The 21,991-nt window shown below is 40.8% G+C and overlaps 1 protein-coding gene across 2 annotated transcripts in view; it reads right to left on the minus strand.

The window, feature by feature from the left end:
- Window positions 1-1,139: 1,139 nt before the first annotated feature.
- Window positions 1,140-21,991, minus strand: part of MTMR7 (myotubularin related protein 7) — a 105,721-nt gene continuing 84,869 nt past the window's right edge. Inside the window, exons 8-14 of one of the 2 annotated variants that reach the window (XM_078069685.1) lie at window positions 12,673-12,782; window positions 11,234-11,359; window positions 9,394-9,443; window positions 7,851-8,051; window positions 6,438-6,578; window positions 4,779-4,905; window positions 1,140-1,524 (exon numbers count right to left, since the gene is read on the minus strand). In XM_078069685.1, the coding sequence (XP_077925811.1) occupies window positions 1,162-1,524; window positions 4,779-4,905; window positions 6,438-6,578; window positions 7,851-8,051; window positions 9,394-9,443; window positions 11,234-11,359; window positions 12,673-12,782 (1,118 nt within the window). In that variant the 3' untranslated portion in view covers window positions 1,140-1,161. Of the gene's footprint in view, window positions 1,525-4,778; window positions 4,906-6,437; window positions 6,579-7,850; window positions 8,052-9,393; window positions 9,444-11,233; window positions 11,360-12,666; window positions 12,783-21,991 lie in introns of both variants that reach the window. The other variant, XM_078069684.1, reaches the window with a different exon arrangement.

A 21,991-nucleotide genomic window follows, 5' to 3' on the forward strand; every position in this document is an offset into this window, starting at 1 on the left:
AAAAACCATGCAGTTGTAAATGTTATTTATCTCTGTCTAAACTTTCTCCACTAAGTTTCTTCAGATCAAAAGTTTATAATCAAACTCTTTTCAGAACTTTCAGCAGTCAGTGGTTACTAATGTTAAGTCATATTAACCAGTTACACAGTTTCTAAAACAATAGGTGATAAAACTTATTCTATTGTTAAATAGACAGGACAACCAAATTCTCTAGTTTTTAACTGGTGTTCTTCCTTATCAAAATGTTACACTGCTAACTAACTTTATTATACTAAAAGCATCAGGCTGGTGTTTGGCCCACACTGTCGTGGTAATGCAATCTCTGGAATAGTAATAAAAGGTTATTTTAAAATGCTATGTTTTATAACATTTATAATTTAAAATGTTATATTTAATATGATCTGAATTCATATTTTAAGAACCAAAGAGTAAATGTTGCTTCTATTTTATTAGGTATTAGACCCGTGTTAGAGAAGAAGTGAATTAATAATGTTTCAGCGTTTTTTAAATGATGAGATTCCAGAAAAAGGAAACAAGATTATAATAACAATTCAAAATATATTATTTAAGGAAAAGTTAAAGTGATCATTAAACCTGAAAGATAAGCTCAAGCAAATTACAAAGCTCCTCAGTTACAGAGACACATCTGCCAACCAAAACGGGTGCGTTTCCACAGTGTGCTCTGCCACTAGAAATACTGGTAACAGTCGGGATGGAAGGCAATGTCACATGTTCTAGAAAACAAAATACATATCTGGAAGTGAAATACAGGGAAAGACTGAGGATAACAGGTTTGAGGGGAGAAGGAGTCGGGGCACTTTTTGAGCAGATGCATGCTATGACAAGGAAGATTTGTAATGATAACTCAGGTGATGGAAGAGGTCAGCACTACGTAGTGAACAAAACTTTCAGAGTCTAGAACAACGTTTAAAATGGGGAATTTTTCGTTTATGTTTGATAAAAGAAATGGCTACTTCCTGTTCTTCAACATCTAAAGAAACTAAGAGTTGGACTTTTTTTTCCCTTTTCATTGCTACATTTTATAATTCTCAATGACATGTACCATTTCTTGAATTAGTTTTTATTTTAAATTGCACTGCTCCCTTATTTTTGGAAAGTGTTTCTTGTGTGTCCTTTATTTTGGATCCCCACAGGGAAACTTCAGGCAGTGAGAAACACCGCTTCATCCGAGTCACGGTCCTTGCCACTGTCTTCACTTGGTGCACACTCCCCACCACTTGGAGACCGGCAGCTCAAATCCTCCACCCCAGACTCCTGATCACTGTTGGCCGACAGATCTGGATCTGAGCTTTTCAAATTGTCTTGGGTTAGAATGAGAGCAGAATCTTCATCACCTTGGGAAGGACTCCTGGATGGAAATGATTTCATATTTCCACTGTAATCCTGAGGAGTGTTGGCTGTGCTGTTGTCTGAGGTGGAAAACCCTGAGTGTTTGCTGGGTTCACTCTGCTTACTCTTCACTTTAGTGTGATTCAACTGGACTTTTTGAATTTTTTCCAGCCTCTAAAAAAAAAAAAAACGGAAACATAAATAATTTAGCATTTATTACTTTCCAGCTGAGTATAATGTTAAGAACATGGGATTTAAGTGGACGTGGTTTCAAAGCTAGATTTTATGACCTTGGACAAAATAGTTAGATTCTCCGAGACTTGGTTTCTTCATCTCTAATTAAGGAAGGTAATACCTGCCTTAGTATATAGATTTTCTGTAAAATGCAAAAAAAACAAGCAAAAAACAAAAAAAACTATGTAAAGCACCTGGCAATCAGGAGTCATCCTTCTTTCTATACCTGTAAGGTTTTACATAATGATTTTCATCCTATGAACTCAATACATTTTTTTTAAACATCAGGAATGAGGTGTTTATTATCTAAGTTTATAAATTAAGATATAAGTCAATTACCATAAACTTCCCCCCCAAATATACAATTCATTGGTTTTAGTATAGTCACAAGATTACACAACAATTAACTACTACCTAATTCCAAAATATTTTCATCCCCAAAGAAAACCCCATATCCATTAGTAGTTACTCCCCATTCCCCCTTCCGACAGCCCTGGCAACCACTAAGTTACTTTCTAGCTCTGTGGATTTGCCTAGTCTGAACATTTCCTATAAATGGAATCATAAACCATGTGTTCTTTCATGTCTGGCTTCTTTTCCCTTAGTTTATGTTCTTGGGGTTCATCCACAACGTAGCATGTATCAATACTTCGTTCCTTTTTATGACTAAATAATACTACATTGCATGAATATCCATATTTTATTTATCTCTTCATCAGATGATGGACATTTGGGTTGTTCAAAATACATTTTACCAGATTTCATCCTTTGGCATCAGCAAGGGAGGTGTTAAAAGATCAAGTATTACATAATCATTTCAAAAGCATTCACCCTAAGTTGTGTGTGCAAAGAGCATTGTACTGGGCAATACAAGTAACAGAGATAAATACAGATGCAGCCATAAGGAACTTGGAGTATGGAGGCAGAATTCAGGTAATGTAAGAATTTGGAAGAGGTCAAAATAATTTAAGAGGGCAGGTGGGATGGCTAGAGGGAAGAGATCCGAATAAGCTTCAGGAATGAAGGAGCATTTTAACAGGACTGTGAAGGAATTAAACTGGGGGGTGCTGGTGATGGTTAGAGCATTTATGGCAGGAGGGACAGTGAGAAGAAAAACACAAAAGTAGGAAGAGGTCATTGTGTACAAGAAGCAGAGAACAGTTAAATTTGAGCAAGGGCAACAACATGGATGGAACTAGAAGGTATTATGCTAAGCAAAATAAGTCAATCAGAGAAAGACAATTATCATATGATCTCACTCATATGTGGAATTTAAGAAACAAGGCAGAGGATCATAGGGGAAGAAAGGAAAAAACAAAGTAAGACAAAACCAGAGAGGGAGACAAACCATAAGAGACTCTTAATCTTAGGAAACAAACAGGGTTGCTGGAGGGGAAGGGGTGGGGGGGGGTGATGGACAGTGGGGAGGGTATGTATTGTAATGAGCACTAGGTAGTATATAAGACCCAGAATCACAGACCTGTACCCCTGAAACAAATAATACATTATATGTTAGTTAAATAAAAAATTTTTAAATTTGAGCAAGGACAATAGTAGAGAATAAAGCTGAAAGGACTGATTACTGAATTGTGGGAAAATTTAAATGCCAGACTAAGGGGTTTTAACTTTGTTATAAAGGAGAAACAGCCAATGTCTTTTAATTAAGGTTTTTCTAAGTAAATTTTTTTTTTCATTTTTAGTATTTTAACAAAAAGAATATTGGAACAGACCAGGAGAATCCTAAGCTTTTCGTAAAGCTTGGGTACCTTTAGGAAGAGGAAATAAAACTGGCCTACTGATGTTGTGAGTGGACTTAAAAATGGCAAAAATCATAGAGGCTTTTACCAGAGCTCCGGAATCCTAAAAACCTAACCTTTGCTTCATTTCAGTTGTCTCTGTGTGTTATTTAATTCAAGGTCTGTCAGCCCTGGAGGAAATTCACAATCATTGTGGAGCTCGAAAGATTCTCCATCAGAATCTCTGGGCTTAGAGCCCTGGTAGTAGGATTTTTTGTGAGGTGATTTTGATGCACAAAAACTGTTTCTCCAGTCATGTAAACTTAAGGTCGAGCTCTCCATATAGGATCAAAGATGGTTTGTTTCAGCCTTGCAGATTTATAATAGATAAGATTTATGCTTGATTTCAAAAGTTCTCAAAACCAACAGTTTACTAGTGACAGAATTTGTTTCATCCATCTGGCTCCTGTATGGACTTGAGTGTGCAACCCTAGACCTAAGTTCTTCCGTGGTACTTCTATCTTGAAAGGTGATGTTTCCTGGTAATGTTATGGGAGCAACCAGAGAAGTCAGCCTCACCAGCTACCTCTACATGACTATCTTTATTGGTGGGGTCCCTGAACCATAGTGCATGTACCCCAGGCCATCATTCTTAGGGGTGACTATCCATTAGTAAAGGAGTAGAGTTTGTTGGAACTCGTCTTGTGATATTTCGCCAACTTTCATTTCATTAGACATTACCAATCTACACCACATATGATCTTAGGAGCGGGGAGAAAAGGCCTTTCATCTTATTTTAATATTTAGTCTCAATTCAGAATTCTGGTCCAGACCACAGGAATTGGTTGCCAGTTCTTGAGCAAGTGAATGACCTGATGATGCCATGGAGTTTTAAGATGAGTGAAGCAGAATGAAGCAAAGAATCCAAGTGGTTTTAGTGAGCAACTAAACCAGTGGTATCACTGGAAACAAAGTCATATAATTAGCAAAAATATGTATATTATAACCTTCCTGGCCAATTACTGGGAAATTATAAAAGCCAAAAATTAGGCTGTTGCTAAGTTGGTCTCAGCTATTACCATTCATAGGCTAATGTAATAATAATATTCTAAAAAGTAGAGAAAATTTTACCACATGTGCATATATCTGATTTTGTTCTTTCACTCTGAATCCCATTTTTAAATGTACCTTTCAGAAAGAATTTTAGTTCTCTCAAATAACAGTAATAAATAAAACCTGACCTATTATAGGAATAACCGACAAGTTCAGCAAACCATGTGAGTGAGCCCCGAGCCAGATATCTAGGTGGGGTTCTGTTTCAGGTATCCACTTAGCTAAAAATATGAAATGGCTATGTTGCTGTGTTCACATACCCTGAGTCATGAGAGGTGTTCATGGAACAGTGGTTGTCAAGAAATAAGCATCAAAAAGAGATGAATAAGAACGAGCGTGTCTTACTTCTTCCAGGGCCTCTAGTTCTTCCTGCAGCTGCTGGGTCTCCTCCTTCACTGCCATAAGGTAATCCGTAACAGACTGTCGGGGCTGCAGTCCCTTTTCAAAGCGATTGTACATCCCATTCCAAAACCTGCAAAAGATGGCAGAGCTTTAGGATACTGCATATCAGTCTGTAAATTCACTCCCTCAAGTCCTCTAAGGTATCTATGATGCCGCAGTCCCAAAGTCCTAATGATCACGCATTACGGGCTCAAAGACGACACTTACTTAAGGTAATGATTTCATGTTGATGTTCTCTTTTTCTTGGGTCAGTAAATTTCTTTCAGGAGGATAAATTCATGGTGAGTCTACTTGTACATATGGTCCTGAAATAAGAAGGCCTGTATCTTTCTAAAGTAAACCAAAGTAGCACATATTACCATATTCTTTTTTCTTTTTAAGAAAATGGCTCTTAGTTTTGAAGTAAACTTGGAAAATTAGTGATTATATTAACATTTAGAATCTCTCAGTTGCAGATTTGAGGGTTTTGGCTTGTCTTTTTTTTTTTTTTTAATCACAACCACCAAAAATTGACATTTCCGTTTGCAATAAACCTTTCTTCTTTTATCCTACACAAGAAAGCATACTGGATTGCAAAGAATAAATCGTATTATCACAGGGATGTCTGTAGATCTATGCTTTACTTAGAAAAGTACTTTGAGGGCAGGGTTTTAGTGTCATTCATTGTTTTATCCATAGTGCCTAGAATAGTGCTGGACCCTCTATAACATATTTGTTGACTGGCTATTCCTAACAAATTAGGAGCAATACAGTTGATTGCATTGTATCTCAACAGCTCTCAAAACTGCTGTTTTATGGCTTTTTTTTTTTTTCAGTGTGACAGTATTCTTTAAAATTCTGGGCAAATAATTAGATAGAAATAATTAAGAACAAAAGCAAATTGAGGAGGGAAAAAAAAAAACTATAGAGGAAGCCACTAAGCACTAAGTGTGTTTTCGGGGGTGCATAGGGAGAAAGAATGTGGTTTCTCAGTTTATTCTGTGTAAGTTTGTCTTTTTGCTGACCTCTGAGACATCCTCCACATCATACAACTTCCACATAGAGAAGCCAAAGGATAAAATATAACCTACATCTCTAATAGAATCTGTAGGATGCCACCCTGCTCTTCCCATCCCAATATATACACAGTCTTAAAAATAATTTATTTCCACAGGGAAATAGTTCCACTAGGCGGAGTTTCAGCAGAAAAAGAAGGTAAGCTAAGTCATGATCACTACCTAAACTTGTGATTCCACATTTAACTTACAAGACACTTGGTTTACTTGGTCCATCCTTTCCTCTATCCTTTCTTGCTTCCTTCCTTTCTTCTTCCCTCCCTCTCTGTTTTTTGCTTCTAATAATACTGGAACTTACATTTTTAAAGATCATTATTATAAAACATTGACTTCTAAAGAGAATTCCATATGTAGGGGGAAGGAAGGGGAGAGGGGACACTGGCAAAAATACCAGATCAGGTATTTAAAGCATCCTCTTTTAGTGTGTTTTACATCCAAAAAAAAAGCCTTGAGGCTCAGTGTTCATCTGCTTTGGCCTCCAGATGTTAAACAGTGGCAGAATCTAGGTTCATAAGCATACTGAGTAAGGTCCTAGAGGTTTACATACTTGTACATGAAGTTGAATGGCGTTGAGGGGAGACAAAGGGTTCCCCGGGTCTGACTGTGATCAGCTCTAAATAGAGGATTCATATAGTCGGCCCGATTCTTCCACAGGTGAGCCCATAAAGAGTATGTTCTTTCTTGAATTCTGTTATAAAGAAAAGAAACCTGAAAATGACCCATCTTGGTTCTTAGAAATTGTAGATATGTAGTATTAAAACTGGAAAGGGACCAATAATTGTTAGATGAATATCCCGTGTCCCTGTTCTGTAGCAGGGAAATTTACAATCTGTGTGTCCTCATGATCTAGCAGAAGGGCACTGTAAGAGTCTCAACCTCTGCTATCTGTACTGGCCTGGACAAGATGTTTAATTCCTCTGAGTGTAAAACAAAACTTTATGTAATTTGGGGGAAATTTTTCCCCAAATAATCACTGAAATTTTATTATTTGCCAGGTACTATTTAAATGCTTCACCTGTCTTCTCTCATCCAGCCCTCACTGAACTCCTACGAGATCTGTCCATTGTACAGGTGAGGAAACCGAGGCTAAGAGAGATTGAGCAGTTTCTCTCAAAGTCACATAGTCACAAAGACACATAGTGAGTGGAATAGCCAGGATTCAAAGGCAAGCAGACACCATTAAAGTGATGGGTCCGTCACAGCAAAGCACAAAACTGTCTAGGAAAAGAGGTGAGCTTGAAGGAAGCACTCTGCTACTTTTCATCATTTACCATTTAGCAGGAATCACACTTGAAGTTCCTGAGAGAAAACAAACTAGTATGCACCTGAAAAAGCCATTTTCTTTCTGTTCAGACTATATAAAACCAGTAAAGTCCATTTTACTTGAACTGATCATTTCCAGAATTAAATCTGGTATTATATACACCAGAGTTAAAATCATTTTATGAAAATTTCAAAACTGTTCTCTCATTGCAATTCATAAAGCACTTTGCTGTTAAGTTTTTGACTTAGCAATTTATTTTAAATTCTACATTTCACTGACTTTCCTCCTGGTTAAAAACAATACAGTTTTAATCTGAGTAAAAGAATGACTTGAGTTTCGAATTTGCTTTCCCAGTTAGATTTGCAGTTCTTACTCGGAGAGTATATCCACTGAAGATGTCTAACTTTGTCCTTTAAGTACAAAAATTGCTTCCTCTGACTCCAGGAAGTTTCCTTTCAATGTGAGTGCATCAAGTCTGCCACCCTGTCTGTGGATGTCAGTGGGGCAGATGAGCTTGTGTCTATCTTTGTCAGTCACTGACATTAAACCGTTTATGAAGTGATGTCAGGAAAAAGAAAATAACTGTCATCTGCCAGTGTAGATATGTGGCTAAAATAGTCTCCAGAATTTTAAAATGTCATCTGAAATTCTCAATCACAAAATCCTTAGATAAAAATTAAACAGCAAAACACTTACTTGAGTTCTTGTCGCTCCTTTTGGCTATTACATAAGAAGTTTCCAAACTGGCAGGAATAAATGTGATGTTGAATGTGAATCAAAAATCTCTCATTGAACTCAAAGGCACAAGGAAATTGTTCCATTAACTGCCAGACACACTCAATGAACTGATCAATAACTGGAGAGATTTCTTTTGGATCACCATCTAGATTGCCATATCTATACAACAAAATATTAAGAGACTTTATAGCAAGTTGAGGTTTTTTATTTACAAAGCTATAAATGCAAAAACCCTAGTTTACATACAAGAAGACCTAATTTCTAGATAAACCTTATAAACCTGGGGTGCAGAAGTGGAAAAAATTAACTTCTTAAATTCCACTTTCAAGAGAAACTGTACTGAAGGTCTGGCTAGAAAAGGGACATACAGTTACAAAAGAAAGCATTAGTGCAAGAGATAAAATTCAAGGAAACTTGCCATGGCAAAAGAACATTTTTTTTTTAAGAGCATTCTTTAATTCAAGTTGTAAAAGTACATTTGCGACTTTTGAAGTAAATCTTCTGCTTTTTTAATAGAGCATTCTTTAATTCAAGTTTCCCAAAAGTACTTCAGGACTTCTGAAATAAATCTTCCACTTTATTTAATTAGCAATTTGTGGGAGTGTTAGAGTTTTTTGCTTTTGCACTGTTTTTTTTTTTTTTTTTTTTGCTTTTGCACTGTTTTGTTGGAAGGGAAGAGGAAGAAAGACAACTTGAAAAAAATGTGGTTTCCCAAGTTTCTCAGGATATTTTTAGAGCAATGTTAAAACCTGTCACATAATTTATTTCCCATGTGACAATTCCCATACTCCCAGACTCCCATACCTTTATATCTCCCACCTTTGTTTTTCAAGAGTACATCAGAAGCTTCTCCCTCACATTTGTATCGATTTTTTTAAGTAGGTTCCATGCCCAGCATGAAGCCCAACATGGGCTTGAACTCACAACCCTGAGATCAAGACCCAAGCCAAGATCAAGATTCAGATGCTCAACTGACTGAGCAACCCAGGCACCCCTTGTATTGATTTTTAAATGAAGACTGCCTAGTCCTTTACACTATTATGTGAATTTTAAAATCCAAAAGGGTTATTTGGGTGCCATCAAATTCAAAATAACGATATAGAACCTCATCTGCTCAGCAATGGATAACCAACTTTAGGAATAGAAATGAGTAAAGATCAGTTTAGGAGTTCTTCCAAGAGTGAAAACATTAGAACTGGAAACTTCTCAGAAGTTTCAGTTCCACTCAACTTGGTAGCTTTAAAAAGGGTTTCCTCGTAAAACAATTATATAGCTAGTCTTTGTCCATTTCCACATTCTTTCTGTCCATTATCCTCTATCTCAGAGATACTGCTGCCACTAGACAGTAGAACTTCATGATACAATGTATACAACAAAACTTTAACTTTTTGAATAAGATACACAAAATAAGGCTATTTTCCCCACTAAACTGAAAACTTCAGAAACAGAATTTTTTTGTCCTACACATTCAAAACAACAGATTTTTAAGTATTTTTTTTACCTGTGATTAAACTTATGACCAAAGGAAATCCAGTCCTTTTCAATTAATACCTATACAAAAAAGAATATAAATATCATGGAGAGAAGAAAACAAGGAAAAATAAGAGACCCCAACCAACAATGTTGAAGGATTCAAAGGATCTTGGAGAAGTCACTATCCTCAGGTAGTGCAGATGAATGCACGCTCATTGTCCACCAACACAGATGCGTAGCACAAGGGCAAGCTGAAGGTCATCCACAGGAAAAATAAGTGGGAATGGATATATGAAAACGTAATAGCAGCACCCACTGAGTGTTTTCTAGAAACACTGTTCATACTGCTTCATATATAATCTCATTTCACTGTGGGACAAGTATGATCACTCATTTTCCAGAAGGGGAAACTGAAAAAGAGGTTAAATACTTCTAAGATCACGCTACTAAGAAGTGGTTGATGCTACCTCATAACCTAGTTCTTTCTACACCAAAGCCCATCTCTTAACCAACAGGTCTCAGTGTAATATCAAATACCAACCTTCTTACAAGAACAATTAGGAATATATTCCTGTGATCTTTACTACACATTAGAAAAATCCTAAAATGATGGCTGTTGGGGACATAATAGAGGAGTTTCAGCCCTGCTTTGGAGTTGGGGTAACATAAGTTTACAATCTCAAATTTTATCTGGATTTTAAAAAGAATCAAATAATACAGACCGATCCCATCGCTATCACCAATGCTCTAAAATGGCCAGAGATTTCCCTTAAAAAATATGGAGTGGTTGAAGTTTGCCCTTGACAACACGTAAATTTAATGGGGCAGAATCAAAAAGAGTCCATGGTGGTAGAGGATGGTATGAAGGAATGTGTGAGCCAGAAACCCTCCAGTCTCCAAATGGAAAGGAAGGAACCCTAACCTCAGTCCAGGGGAGGGGTCTGAAGCTGGAGGATCACTCTGATGTCTCAGTGCTATCACAGGGAATTGGAAGTTCTCTGACACTTTCAAAAAAAGAAGAAAAAGAAAAAGCCCATAAAGGAAACCTGCCTCTGCCTCTCCTCTCTTGTACCCAGAGTGTCAGCTGATCTTACTCGGTGAAGGCGATCGAGCAGTAGAGCTAGCCCATTCAGGCTCCTCTCTCAGCATCTATCCCTAGCATGGATGCAGGATCCACTGAAGCACTTTCTACCAAATCATGGTGCCAGAGGCAAGAACCAGGAACCACTTAGGAAGCCCCTCCAGTCATGTTAAGAACAGGGCTCCAGCTTGGGCAGAACTTCACCATCCCAGTAACTACACAAATATTCTGCAGGTGGAAGGAACACGTTGCACTGTGATGCACACCTAAAAGGTGAAAATCTAGGAAAGGATGTGCTCATAATTTCAACAGCACAGAAACACTGAAATATTCAGTACTCTCAGCCATAGTTGTGAAGGATTACCTAAAAAAATCAAAGTAGTAAAAAGTTTTTCCTCTCAAGGACTTTGCATGCAGAGGATAGAAAATTTTTTCTCCAAATATTTTTTTCTGAAAAATGTTTCCTACCACATGTTCACGTTACCTCCAACTTGATTTATGAGCGAATAATGTATAAAATTCACTATTTTACAGACTATTGAATATATTTTATATTTGCCCCCAAATTCACATTTAATAATTAGCACTAATTTGAATTGGTTCCAATATCCCAGAAATTCACTTCTTTACTCCAAGACCATTTTCTACCTCTTCCCCTTTAATCTTGCTCATCTACTAAGAGAAAAATAACAGAGAGAGGGAAAAACAAGTTGCCAACAGTTGCCGAAAGGGAGGTCCATTTTGTTCAAGGCCCTGCGTGGGGCAGAAGCCCGGCGGCCGCACTCACCATAAAGCCCCTCAGAGTCCGGTAATGCGGATCCAGCAGGAGGCCGGCCACTGAGCACGCTTGGGCAGTCCTGTCCCAGCCGTCCGAGCAGTGAACAAGCACGCTTGCCCCTTCCTCTGAAACTGCCTAACAAACACAGGACCAGCAAAGAGTCAGAAAGAATGGCTACAAAAAGGAAAAACGTCTCCTCAGACCTAGGTTTGGTTTTTATACCTATAGAAAGGAAAGGGGGAGAAAATAATAATAATCAAAAAAAACATAACTGAAAACAGCTAATTTAGTGTTTCATGCCAAAACTTTTCCTTCCCATTATACCCAGGAGCCACCCCAGACCACTGCAACTACGTATGTGCTACGATAAAAGCGTGCTTCCTGAGCACCTCCAACCCTCCTGTCGGGGTTCGTAAGACCTTTCCAATATCGAAATTCTGCAGCTGCTACTGGTCTCAATCGTTTCCAAAAAGGGAAAGACACAAAAATTATATGTAGTAAAACTATGAAATTAGAGATAAAAGGATAGGAGTCAAGTAATGGATCCTGGGGTGGGGGAAGGAAGAGAAAATAAGGTAAAAATTATAGCAGGGAGTCTCAAAAGAATTTCTGTCTGCTACTGCAAATGCACACACAATTTTTAGCTGAGTGTTCTGGCAGGAAACATAAGCTGGGAAGCATGGTAGAGATTGCAACATAGCACTTTCACTACGAGAAATTCTATTTATTATTTCTTCACTTTCCGTGGCCCGTACCAGAACGCAAGCTCTGTAAGAGAAGAGACTTGATCTGGTTTATCTGGCATTGCCCGCTCAGCACTTACAAAAGTGCCTGCACTAAATAAACACTTGGTAAATAAATGAATTATCTAATAAAGGGGAGCTTACCATACCCTCAGAAAAGACATGGTTGTCTTTAGGTATAAATCTGAGAGGGATTTACAAAAACAAACAGAACCAACAAAAAACACTGAGAAAATAGATAATGCAGCTAAAACCTGCTTACATGAAAGTCGCAGCAAGACTGTTCCCGTGGCAGAAGGGAACCTACCTAGCAGGTTTGGAAACATGACTTGTTTACGCCATCATGGCAAAGGAGTTGCGGTGTACTAAGATGGAAGACCGGCCTTGGTCAATGAAGGGTCACACATTTGGATGTATGTACTCTCCAGGAGAAAATTCTTTCCTCCATTTAGGGCCAGGCCTACCCGAAGAGAGAATACTCTGAAAATGTTTTACCATTTACCGCTGTGCCGCCATCCTATCAACAGAGCACTGTCCTCTCTGTCGCAGCAGTCACGTGTTAAGAGGCCAAACATGGTGGTCGGCAAAGCCAGCTCCCCACTGGGCGGGCCACAGCTTACTATGCGGCCGCCTCAGCAGATGGGGAGGAAACGGCCTCTCTGGTCTGAAGTCAGAGTTCGCTGGCAGCGCTGCGCTTACCCATACCTTCGCGATGAAGATCCCTGCATCCATGATGGCCTTGATGTGCCTTAACCAGCCCGAGTTCTCCAGTCCCCACAGAAAGTCACTCATTGAGGGAGATTTCAGTTCACACACTGCAAGGTAAATCATGTGATGAAAGCAAACTTCAGACAGTCTCTTACTTTATATATGCTCATACTTGCAGGCAGTTTGTTCACGATTCCCTTCATCACTGTATTTTCTGGAAGAAATTAAGTCAGGATATATGTCCATACTTACTAAAATTGATTCTACTGAACCACTTCAAATGAGGCTCTTCTACCTTCTCTGGTCCTAGGGGATGCTGCATTTGTTCAGAAGTATTACGTTTGTAAGGTTTAAACTCCAATATTAACGAAAATCATGGACCACAGTAAAGCACCAGCAGAGAAGATCTGTTTACCCTTCCAGCAAAGACTGGCAGTGGGCCATGAATGAGCAGGCTACAGAGGAAAGTTCTTGTGACGAAGCCCAGCGCCTGCCCAGGTACGGCTCTGTAGCACCCGACCACTTCCGTTCAGGACCACCGCGAAAACACAAAACCACCGTCCTGAACATCTCAGGAGGAAATGCTCCAACTCCCCTTGCCAACAACCCCCACCCACCGGGAGGAAAGCCTAGGAACTTAAAACCGAGATCCTGTCCTTCCGAACTGCTTCTCCAGCACCAAGTCAGGGGCTTTCCCTTCGACTGAAAATGAAGGTCAGCTGGAATCATAATATCTGTGTTTACACTCAAGCGGGTGTGTCAACACCTCTATATTATCACAAGCAATTTCAGCTCTAGAGCTTACTTTTAATGTAAAAGTTTTAGAGCTAGTGTTCTGACTACGTATCAGAAATATACATTCCAAAGTAAATGGGTTTTATACCTGTGAAGTAGTTTTGAGGAATCCCGTAAGTCAATGACAAATAATGTTCCACAGACGTTTCTGTTTGTTTGCTAAAGTATATTTTCTTGTATTCTGCGATGCTGTGATACATGCAGGGAATAGGGAGCCCTTTCTGCTACTCCCAGCGCTGTCTGTCCCTAGCTGTACTGTCCTGCACAAGTCATTTCAACCTTTTTGAGCCTCGATCTCTTCATGTTTAAAATAGGCAAGGTGTACCAAACTATATCTAAGTGTCCTTCCAACGCTAAACTCCCAGATTCAACTTTGTTAACTCTTCCAAAATAGAGCGCAGTCGGTTAAGTGTCCAACTCTTGGTTTCGGCTCCAGCTCTCATCTCAGGGTCCTGTAATCAAGTCCCAAGCCCCCAGGTCCTGCTCTGCGCTCAGCGTGGAGTCTGTTGTCCCTCTCCCTCCCCCGCTCGTGCTCCCGCGCCTTCTCTCTCTCGCAAATAAATAAGTAAAATCTTAAAAAAAGAGAAAGGTATTGCACATTTGGAAAAGAGTAACTGTTAATTACAATATTTCTTAACTGTCTTTTCCTCAGACATGCCACATGAGAGGGTTCACTCTCTTTTTCCACAATATAAGAGCCACATTAAAACACACACACACATAAATTCGGAGTCATAGAGGACAGCAATGATGAAGAAAATAACACCAAAGTTCCCAGCAAAAGGCCCTACTTAAGAAAACCGTATTATAAATGTGTTTAGGCAAAATCCCAAACTCTTGCTGAGCTGGAAGCACAGCTCCAGTGACCTAATAAGCAGCTAGAGAACTGAGTTCTCTCTGGCAGGGCTCTGACTCGCGAGCACTGTCCCTTTGTCTGAGGTTACAGTGCTACCCCCTCCCACTCACATCACACACTCTCCTGATAAAGCACATGCAGAACAATACGGGAAAGCTTTTTTCCCTTTGCTGAAGCTCAGGGAAAAATGCACAGACTGATGCATAGAATCGATGGCTCTGTGGGTCAGCCCCGCGCCCCTCGGCACTCAGCAGCAGGCTGTTTGCAAGGTTCTGGTCTCCTTAGTCATGAAAATGTGTTAAGTTGTGAAATATTTGAACATATAAAAGGTTTTAAAATAATGTAACGGACACTCAGACTGGCCACAATTATTTCAGATCTCTCAAAGAAAAAAATGTTACAAATAAAGTCCCTTGTTCCTATGTCATCCTGCTCTTCCGCCTGAAGTCTGTGAACATTGCCGGGCAGGGGTACATCCCTTCACTACTTACTAGCTGTGTAATCTTGGACACTCTAATTAGCCTCTCTGTGCCTCAGTTTACTTGGGTGTAAAGTGGGGATAATAGCCCATCAGAGTTATTTTATATGTTGCTTTATAAGTTAGTCCTCATGACTATTAATTATCCTCATTCACACTTATAGCCTTTGCAACTTGATTTTTTTAGCCAACATTTTATTTTTGAGACTTCCATATTATGTAAGTAGATTTCACTCATTTGACAAGCATATAATATTCCACTCTATAAATATATCTGATTATCTATTCCCCTACTGTTGTTTCTTCTTTTTCAATATTTACAAACAGTGCCTCAAAAGACATCTGTCTACAATCTCCTTGTGGAAAATCTCCCTGTCCATGCATTTCAATAAGTGAAACGGGCTGGGTCAGAGGGTCCTAACCACGTATTGCCAAACCGCTCTCCAAAGGAGTTGGCCCAGTCTGCATCCTCACCAACAGGGTGGGAGAATTCCTTTCTCCCACATCCCGGCCAACACCTGGTAGTGCCAATGCTGTCAGTTTGGTCACTGTTATTTCTCTAAGGTGATTAATGCCAGTTTTTTGTTTGTTTTCATTTCTTCTACTGTCTGGATGAATCCGTTTTTTTCTAGATTCACTATGCTCTCTTCCTTGCGTGCATGCGTATGTGCGTGCGTGTTGTCTCCGTCTTCCATGGTGGGCTTTCCTCAAGTGTGCGGTGATCTCTGTCCAGTCATAGGTAAGCGCGGGGCACTAAAAGGTGTCTGGAAGTGCTGGGTGCACAAGCAAGTCTCTCAGCTGCAGGGCTTTGCTGCGGGACCTGTGGCTGGTGTGAGCTCCCAAACTCCAGGACCAGCAAGTCCTTTCTCGTGGGATGGCTGCAGGCCCCAGGGAGGGACTTTCAAATACCTGAGGGACTCATAGGACTGGCTGTCAGTGTGCTCAGAGCAGAGCTGGGAGGTGAACCACAGGTAGTCTTCTCCCTTCTCTTACTTACTGCCTCCTTTTTTGGCCTGGTATTTCCTGCCCATTCTTCCAGCTATGCCTGCTCTCTGTGAGCCCAGGGTGTCTCTCGTCAACCTTTCCGGAGAGTTCCTCATCATCTTCCCTTGTGAAGGTGAGGGAAGAGGCTTCACTGGGCGGCACAGGGGAGGGAGGAGGCTGGGTGTCTAAGGACAAACATTCAACCAGTCCGCCTGTTCCAGAGGAAACTGATGCTTCATTCTGGAGCTTTCTGAGGGTCTGTGGGACTGTCTGGCTTGCTTCTATGTTTCTCACACTCCCACCATAAATTTCAGCTTTTGTCTAGTCCATTACTCATCCATCCATTTTCCAGCATTGAAATTTTTGTTGCTGCCACCTCCTCTCCCATTCTCCCACTGTCTCACTCTTTTCTTTTTTTCTTTTTTTTTTTTACCACTTCCTTATCATTTTAGCAGGGGCCAGGGGAAGTGGATGAGTACATGCACCAGTATGCCAAGTATAACTGGAACAGGGATGATCAAATTTTGGGTCTGTGTGAGGCAGGACATGGAACGAAGATTCCCTGTATCAAACTGAGCCATTAAAAAAAAAAAATCCACTTGTGGACTCAGGGTGATGACCATGATGCCTGGACTCCACATGAGGAAAATAAAAATTTATCCTGAGAAAATAAAAAATTTTTTTTTTTTAAATTTATCCCCAGGATGTTGAAACCCTAGGTCTAGTCTCATACGTGTTTGGGATCCAAAAGTATCTTTTCCTATGTGCAGGATTCCCTAGTTGAGAAATTACCATATTTGGCCCGGAGTCTTATGATACCTGGCAGAAAGAAGCAAACCAAAAAACTGCTCAGGAGCAACACTTGTGGAATCCCACAGAAAAACCTGACTGAATAGAATAAAAAATTACCACACACCAAGGAACGGTATTCTCAAGTAAGAGCAAAGAGACAGAGAAAAAAAGATACAGGATTAGCACCCCCAAGAACATGATATACTAGAACAGTAATCTGAAGTGAAGTTTAATATATTTGAATTGGAGCAGGAGAATGGAAGGCTCCGACAGAATATAAAAAGGATCACTTTGCTGATGTGTTTGAGTTCACACTTCTAGCAGCCTGGGGAAAAAGTCGCGTTCGCCCCTGCGGTGGGGCTGTATGGCCATCCCTGCTAATTCCCAGCCAGGATCCCCACACGGCCCTCCCCACGGTGCCAGCTTAGCATTCAGCACAGCTATCTGCAGGCTATCGGGAAGGCAAAGTGACGCAGCCGTGTTTAACTCTGTAGAGCAGTGTGGACTCCCTCCTTTAGGAACGTCAGGGAAGACAGTAAGTTGTTCTAGAAAGGAAATACAACCAGAGTAACTTTATAAAAAGCCTCAGCTGAAAAGGGTACTTACACAATAATAATGTACACACTGAATAAGGAGCTAGTCAAAATTGTGATTTAACTCTCTGAGGCAGATGAGGAATGTGAAAGGTAGAGAGTGTATGAAAGCCATCATTCCTCCTCCGTAGAGGGACACGGGCAGACCGTACATAAAGGGGAAAAATCAAGCAACCGCAGTGAACTCGGGTGACACTAGAAACCTGGAGGCCGAGGCCTAAGGTAATAATAAGCGGTTACCCGAGAAGCAGGAACGGAAGTGGGCATAGTTGGGGAAGAGGACTGCGGTTTTGCTCTTGTTTTGGTTATAAACAGAGAATTATTTGATTTTTTTAAAGACCCTCTATAATTGCAAGATTTTTTGAAAAATAAAAGCTAAATTTAAGCAATATCTGAAGGCTTCAGCCTTCCCTGAAGGCAATGCCCCCCTCTCTTTTCCCCTCCCCCTCCTCTTCCCTTCTGGCACCTGGAGAGTTCCTCTTCTTTCTTTTCTAACAGTTTTGTGATAGAATTTACTTACAGTGCAATTCAAAGTGTATGATGATTTTTAGTATATTCATGGAGTTGTGTATCTATCACCATATTCAATTCCAGAATGTTTTCATCACCCCTAAAAGAAACCCATTAGCAGTCACCCCCATTTTCCCTCCCCCCAGCCCTAGGCAACCACTAATCTACTTTCTTTCTGTATAGATTTGCATATTCCAGATACTTCATATAAAGTGAAGCATACAATATGTGGTTCATCCTGAGTGGCTTGTTCCCCTTAGTATAATGCAAGTTGCAGCATGTGAGTACTTCATTCCCTTTAAGGCCAAATATTTCACAGGATGGATACGCCCCATTTTTTACCCATTCATCAGCTGATGGGCGTTTGGGTTATTTCTACTTCTGGGCTCTGATGAATAATGCTGCTATGAATATTCATGTACAAGTTCTCCATGGAAGTATGTTTCATTTCTCGTGGGGACATACCTAGGATTGGACTCGCTGGGTCACACGGTTTCACCGCTTGAGAAGCTGCCAGAGGGGCTGTCTTCCTCAGCAGCTGCACCCGGTGACATCCTACGAGCAGTGCGCGAGGGTTCTGATGTCCCCACATCTGCACCAACGCTTGGTATCACTTGGCTTTTTGACTCCTGCCTCCCTAGTGGATGCGCAATGCTGTCTCACTGTGGTCTCGATTACGCGAGGGCTCATTCCTCGTCTTGCTTACAAGTTCAGTCATTCATTTAAGGAAATGTTTGCTATATTTATCTGGCATTTCTAGGTGTTCTTATCAGAGGGTGTTTCATATTTAATCTGACATCTTGGGAATTGGGAAGGCCTCTGTGTTTCACTTAGATTTTAGTTTTATGTGAACTAACCTGCACATCTTAGTAACAATCGCGATTTGTGCAGGGGCGACAGCACGTGGTGCTGGTCAAGGCCATGGGCTTCAGAGTCCGATCCTCTGGCATTCAAATTCCAGCTCTGTGCCCCCAACAATGCAACCTGGAGCTAGTTACCCAAGCCTTGATTTCCTCAAGTGTGCCATGGGGATAAAACACCTTCCTCAAAGCGTTAATTGAAGGGTGAAATGAGATAATACATATACACTACGCCGGGAGACAGAAGATTCAGAAATGGTAGCTATGAAATATGCTTTATTATGTGTTCATCCAGTGTGGTGTCCTGACAGGAAGGAGACACAGACTCACTCACACGCAACCTCAAAGCTGAGGCTTAGAAAGGTCAGAACACAAAGTGATCAAGAGCAGGAGAGCCCAAGTCTTCTGACAAAGAAGCCTAGAGTTTCTGCCACCACACCACAGCTACCCTGGTGGGTTTAACTAGAAATAGTACTACTAGTAGTAATAATAATAGCAAAACTCAAATAGTACTTACCAGGTGCCAGACATTCCTCCAGGTGCTTCCCATACTATAGTTTTTTAATCCTCATGGCAATCATAGGAAGAAGGTACTATTATTATCCTTATTTTATAAAAGTGGAAGCCAATGCAAAGAGAGGTTAAGTAACTTGTCCAAGGTCACCAGCTGATAAGCAGTGAGGCTCGGATTCATTCTGGCTCCAAAGTCCGTGCTCTTAAGCAATGTCTATCGATCTCAGTTATATGATTTTTTTGTAATTCAAACACGAACCACTCTAAATGCTCCTTGCCTCCCACCTACTATCAGCTTAAAGATTACACACTTGGTCACTCAAAATTGTACCATCCAGTGTGGTAGCCGCTAGTCGCGTGTGGCTGTTGAATATCTGAAATGGAGCAAGTCTGAACTGAGATACGCTGTGAGTGCAAAGTAGATCCCAAATGTCAAAGACTTAGTATCAAAAAAAGAATAAAAAATATCTCACTAATAGTTTTTGTAATGACTACATGTTGAAATGATAATATGTGGGATATATCGAATTAAATACAAATGTATTCTGAAAACCCACCCATTTCCTTGCACTTTTTCTGATGCAGCCACTAGAAAATGTAAAATTACAAATGTTGTCCCCACGTGTGACTTCCATTACACTTCCCTGGGATAGCAGCTATTTAGACTGTTTGAGGAAGATTAGCCTGATTAGCAGTCTTCCAGCATTTCTGCACATGTACCCTTGCAATAATGTTTTAAATTAGGTACGCTCTCGTGCACCCTGGAATAATACATCATAACAAGACTGGGGATGTGACAAAGGGTGTGTTTGTCTTTTGTAAAGTTGGCAAGAGGGCATTTAGGAGGGGAAATGGCCAAGGAGGGATGGCTTCCAGCCTGGGCCAAGGAACCTTCCACGGCAGCTTTAGGAAGGAGAGTACATCGAAGTTGGTGCCGTGAAGCCAGCTAGCCAGGGTGCACTTCCTAAGTCTTCCCGCGAGCTCAGGGGTGTGCACCCAGTTGGAAGACAGACTGTGGATTCTGATGAAGGCAGAAGGACAGCCTCTAGGTAACACTGGGCAAGCCCTGCTTCCCTTCCCAGGGACACTGCCCAGCAGTACCACTCGGCTCCTGCAGGGGGCAGGCTCGCCTCTGCCCGTGCACCCAGCCGGTGGGAAGTGCCTGAAATTCCAGCACTCGCAGGGCCCTCTCGCCACTCCCTGGGCGCCTGCTCTTTGGTCTGTTTAACCCCAGGCCATGACCCAAAGTGTTCAACTTCATCCTAAAATACACACATTCCACCACGTAGAGTCTCAGGACTCCACTGATTGCTTTAAATCTTTCACAGATAACATGACCTTGCAAACAGTTTTGTTTTTTTTTTCTTTTCACTAAATAGGCCAAACTTTCTGGTTGTTATTATAGGGCTTAGGGCTAGTTGGCATTCCTGTTTATTTCAAAAGGTCCAGGGAGCCTGAGGGATATCTTGGCATCCAAACCCTGAAGCTCAGCCGGAGAACAAATGATCCTTTTCACCTTCTCTTCCCACAAGGCATGGAAACGACAGCAAGTTTAAAAATAAGACACCAGGCTTTCCAGCTAACCTGGAGATGGTCTGTGCCAAAAGCAAGAGAGGAACAGACAGCTCCCAGAAACAGGGCCCTAAAATGTACTGCCAGAGAGAATGTTCCAGTGTTTCCCTCTTCATTTAGCTCACTCAGCAAGGAGACAAGTTGCTGAATCCCCTGCCAGGCCAACTCCTTTCTTCCCACACTGAGAATGGCTGCTTGTTGAACATTTCCGTTTTCAGGAACACTAAAGCTGTGTACGTTAAGTAAAATAACCTCACCAGGTTTTCAAGCAAGGTACCCACTTCGAGGGTGTTCTCCTGCCAAATGCTGAGCGGCCGGGTAAAAGCAAACAGCTCTGCAGATGATTAATACACACGGACAGATGGGGGAACACTTGAGACTCAATCAGTGCCTGCATTTTTAAATCTAAAACTGGTGGGTTTGTTTGGATAAACTCAGGAAAAGGCAGAAATACTGATTTGTTCACTCTCGTTGCCAAACCCAAACCAATATTGACAAACCATTTTGCTGAATGAAGTTCACTTCAGCTGACATCAGAGACATATGCCACAGAGAGTCGTACTTACTTCGTGGGAGTTTAATGCCCAGGTCTAACAATATTTGTTTTACGTAAAAGGGCAACCATATCCCATAAAACATGTATAGATAACACTAAAAAAGGAAAAGACAGATAATTATAGGACATAAGGAAACAAGAGGAAATAAGAAATTTACTTGGAAGAAAATAAGCCTTGGATGATCTTCTTTAGAGAGTTCCTAACACCAATCTCATTTCTTCGTGTACGGTTGCTGGGTGGGATCAGGGAGGATGCAAAGACAGTCTCCGTCTGAACCCGACGGGATCACTCTTTCTTGTCTCCTAAGACCTAAAGTTGAAGAGTTCACGGCCCTCCCTTAATTACCAGCCTGACAGCCACCTGAGTTCTGCTGATGTTTGATTTGTCCCTTTCCCATTTTGGAGTCAAAACGCCAAGCCCAATGAAATGATCTTCAAAGAACCGGTAAAAGGGTAATAATCTCCCTTCACTGAACATCCTAGCAGGTGAACCCATTGAAAGAGGACTTCATGATGTCCTGTGGCATGGAAAAGTTTGGTTAAGCCTGTTTTATGGTCTGCCTTCTACTTAGAGCCCACCATGGTGACACAGAATAAACTTCTGAGCTCTGCACAAATTGTATTCCCTTTGTTAATGTTAGTGGTGTTGCTCCTCCCTCCCCAGGCCAAGCAACGTGGGCCCTCTTTATAGAGAACTCTATGTTAACTAGAGAGCTTTGCATATTAGTTTCTCCACAGGACACCAACAAGATCAGTGATTATTCTTTAAAACAATTCCAGCCTTGTGCATGAGGTGCTATTTTCTGG

The sequence above is a fragment of the Halichoerus grypus genome, chromosome 3 (assembly GCF_964656455.1).
Source record: "Halichoerus grypus chromosome 3, mHalGry1.hap1.1, whole genome shotgun sequence".
Lineage (NCBI taxonomy): Eukaryota > Metazoa > Chordata > Mammalia > Carnivora > Phocidae > Halichoerus > Halichoerus grypus.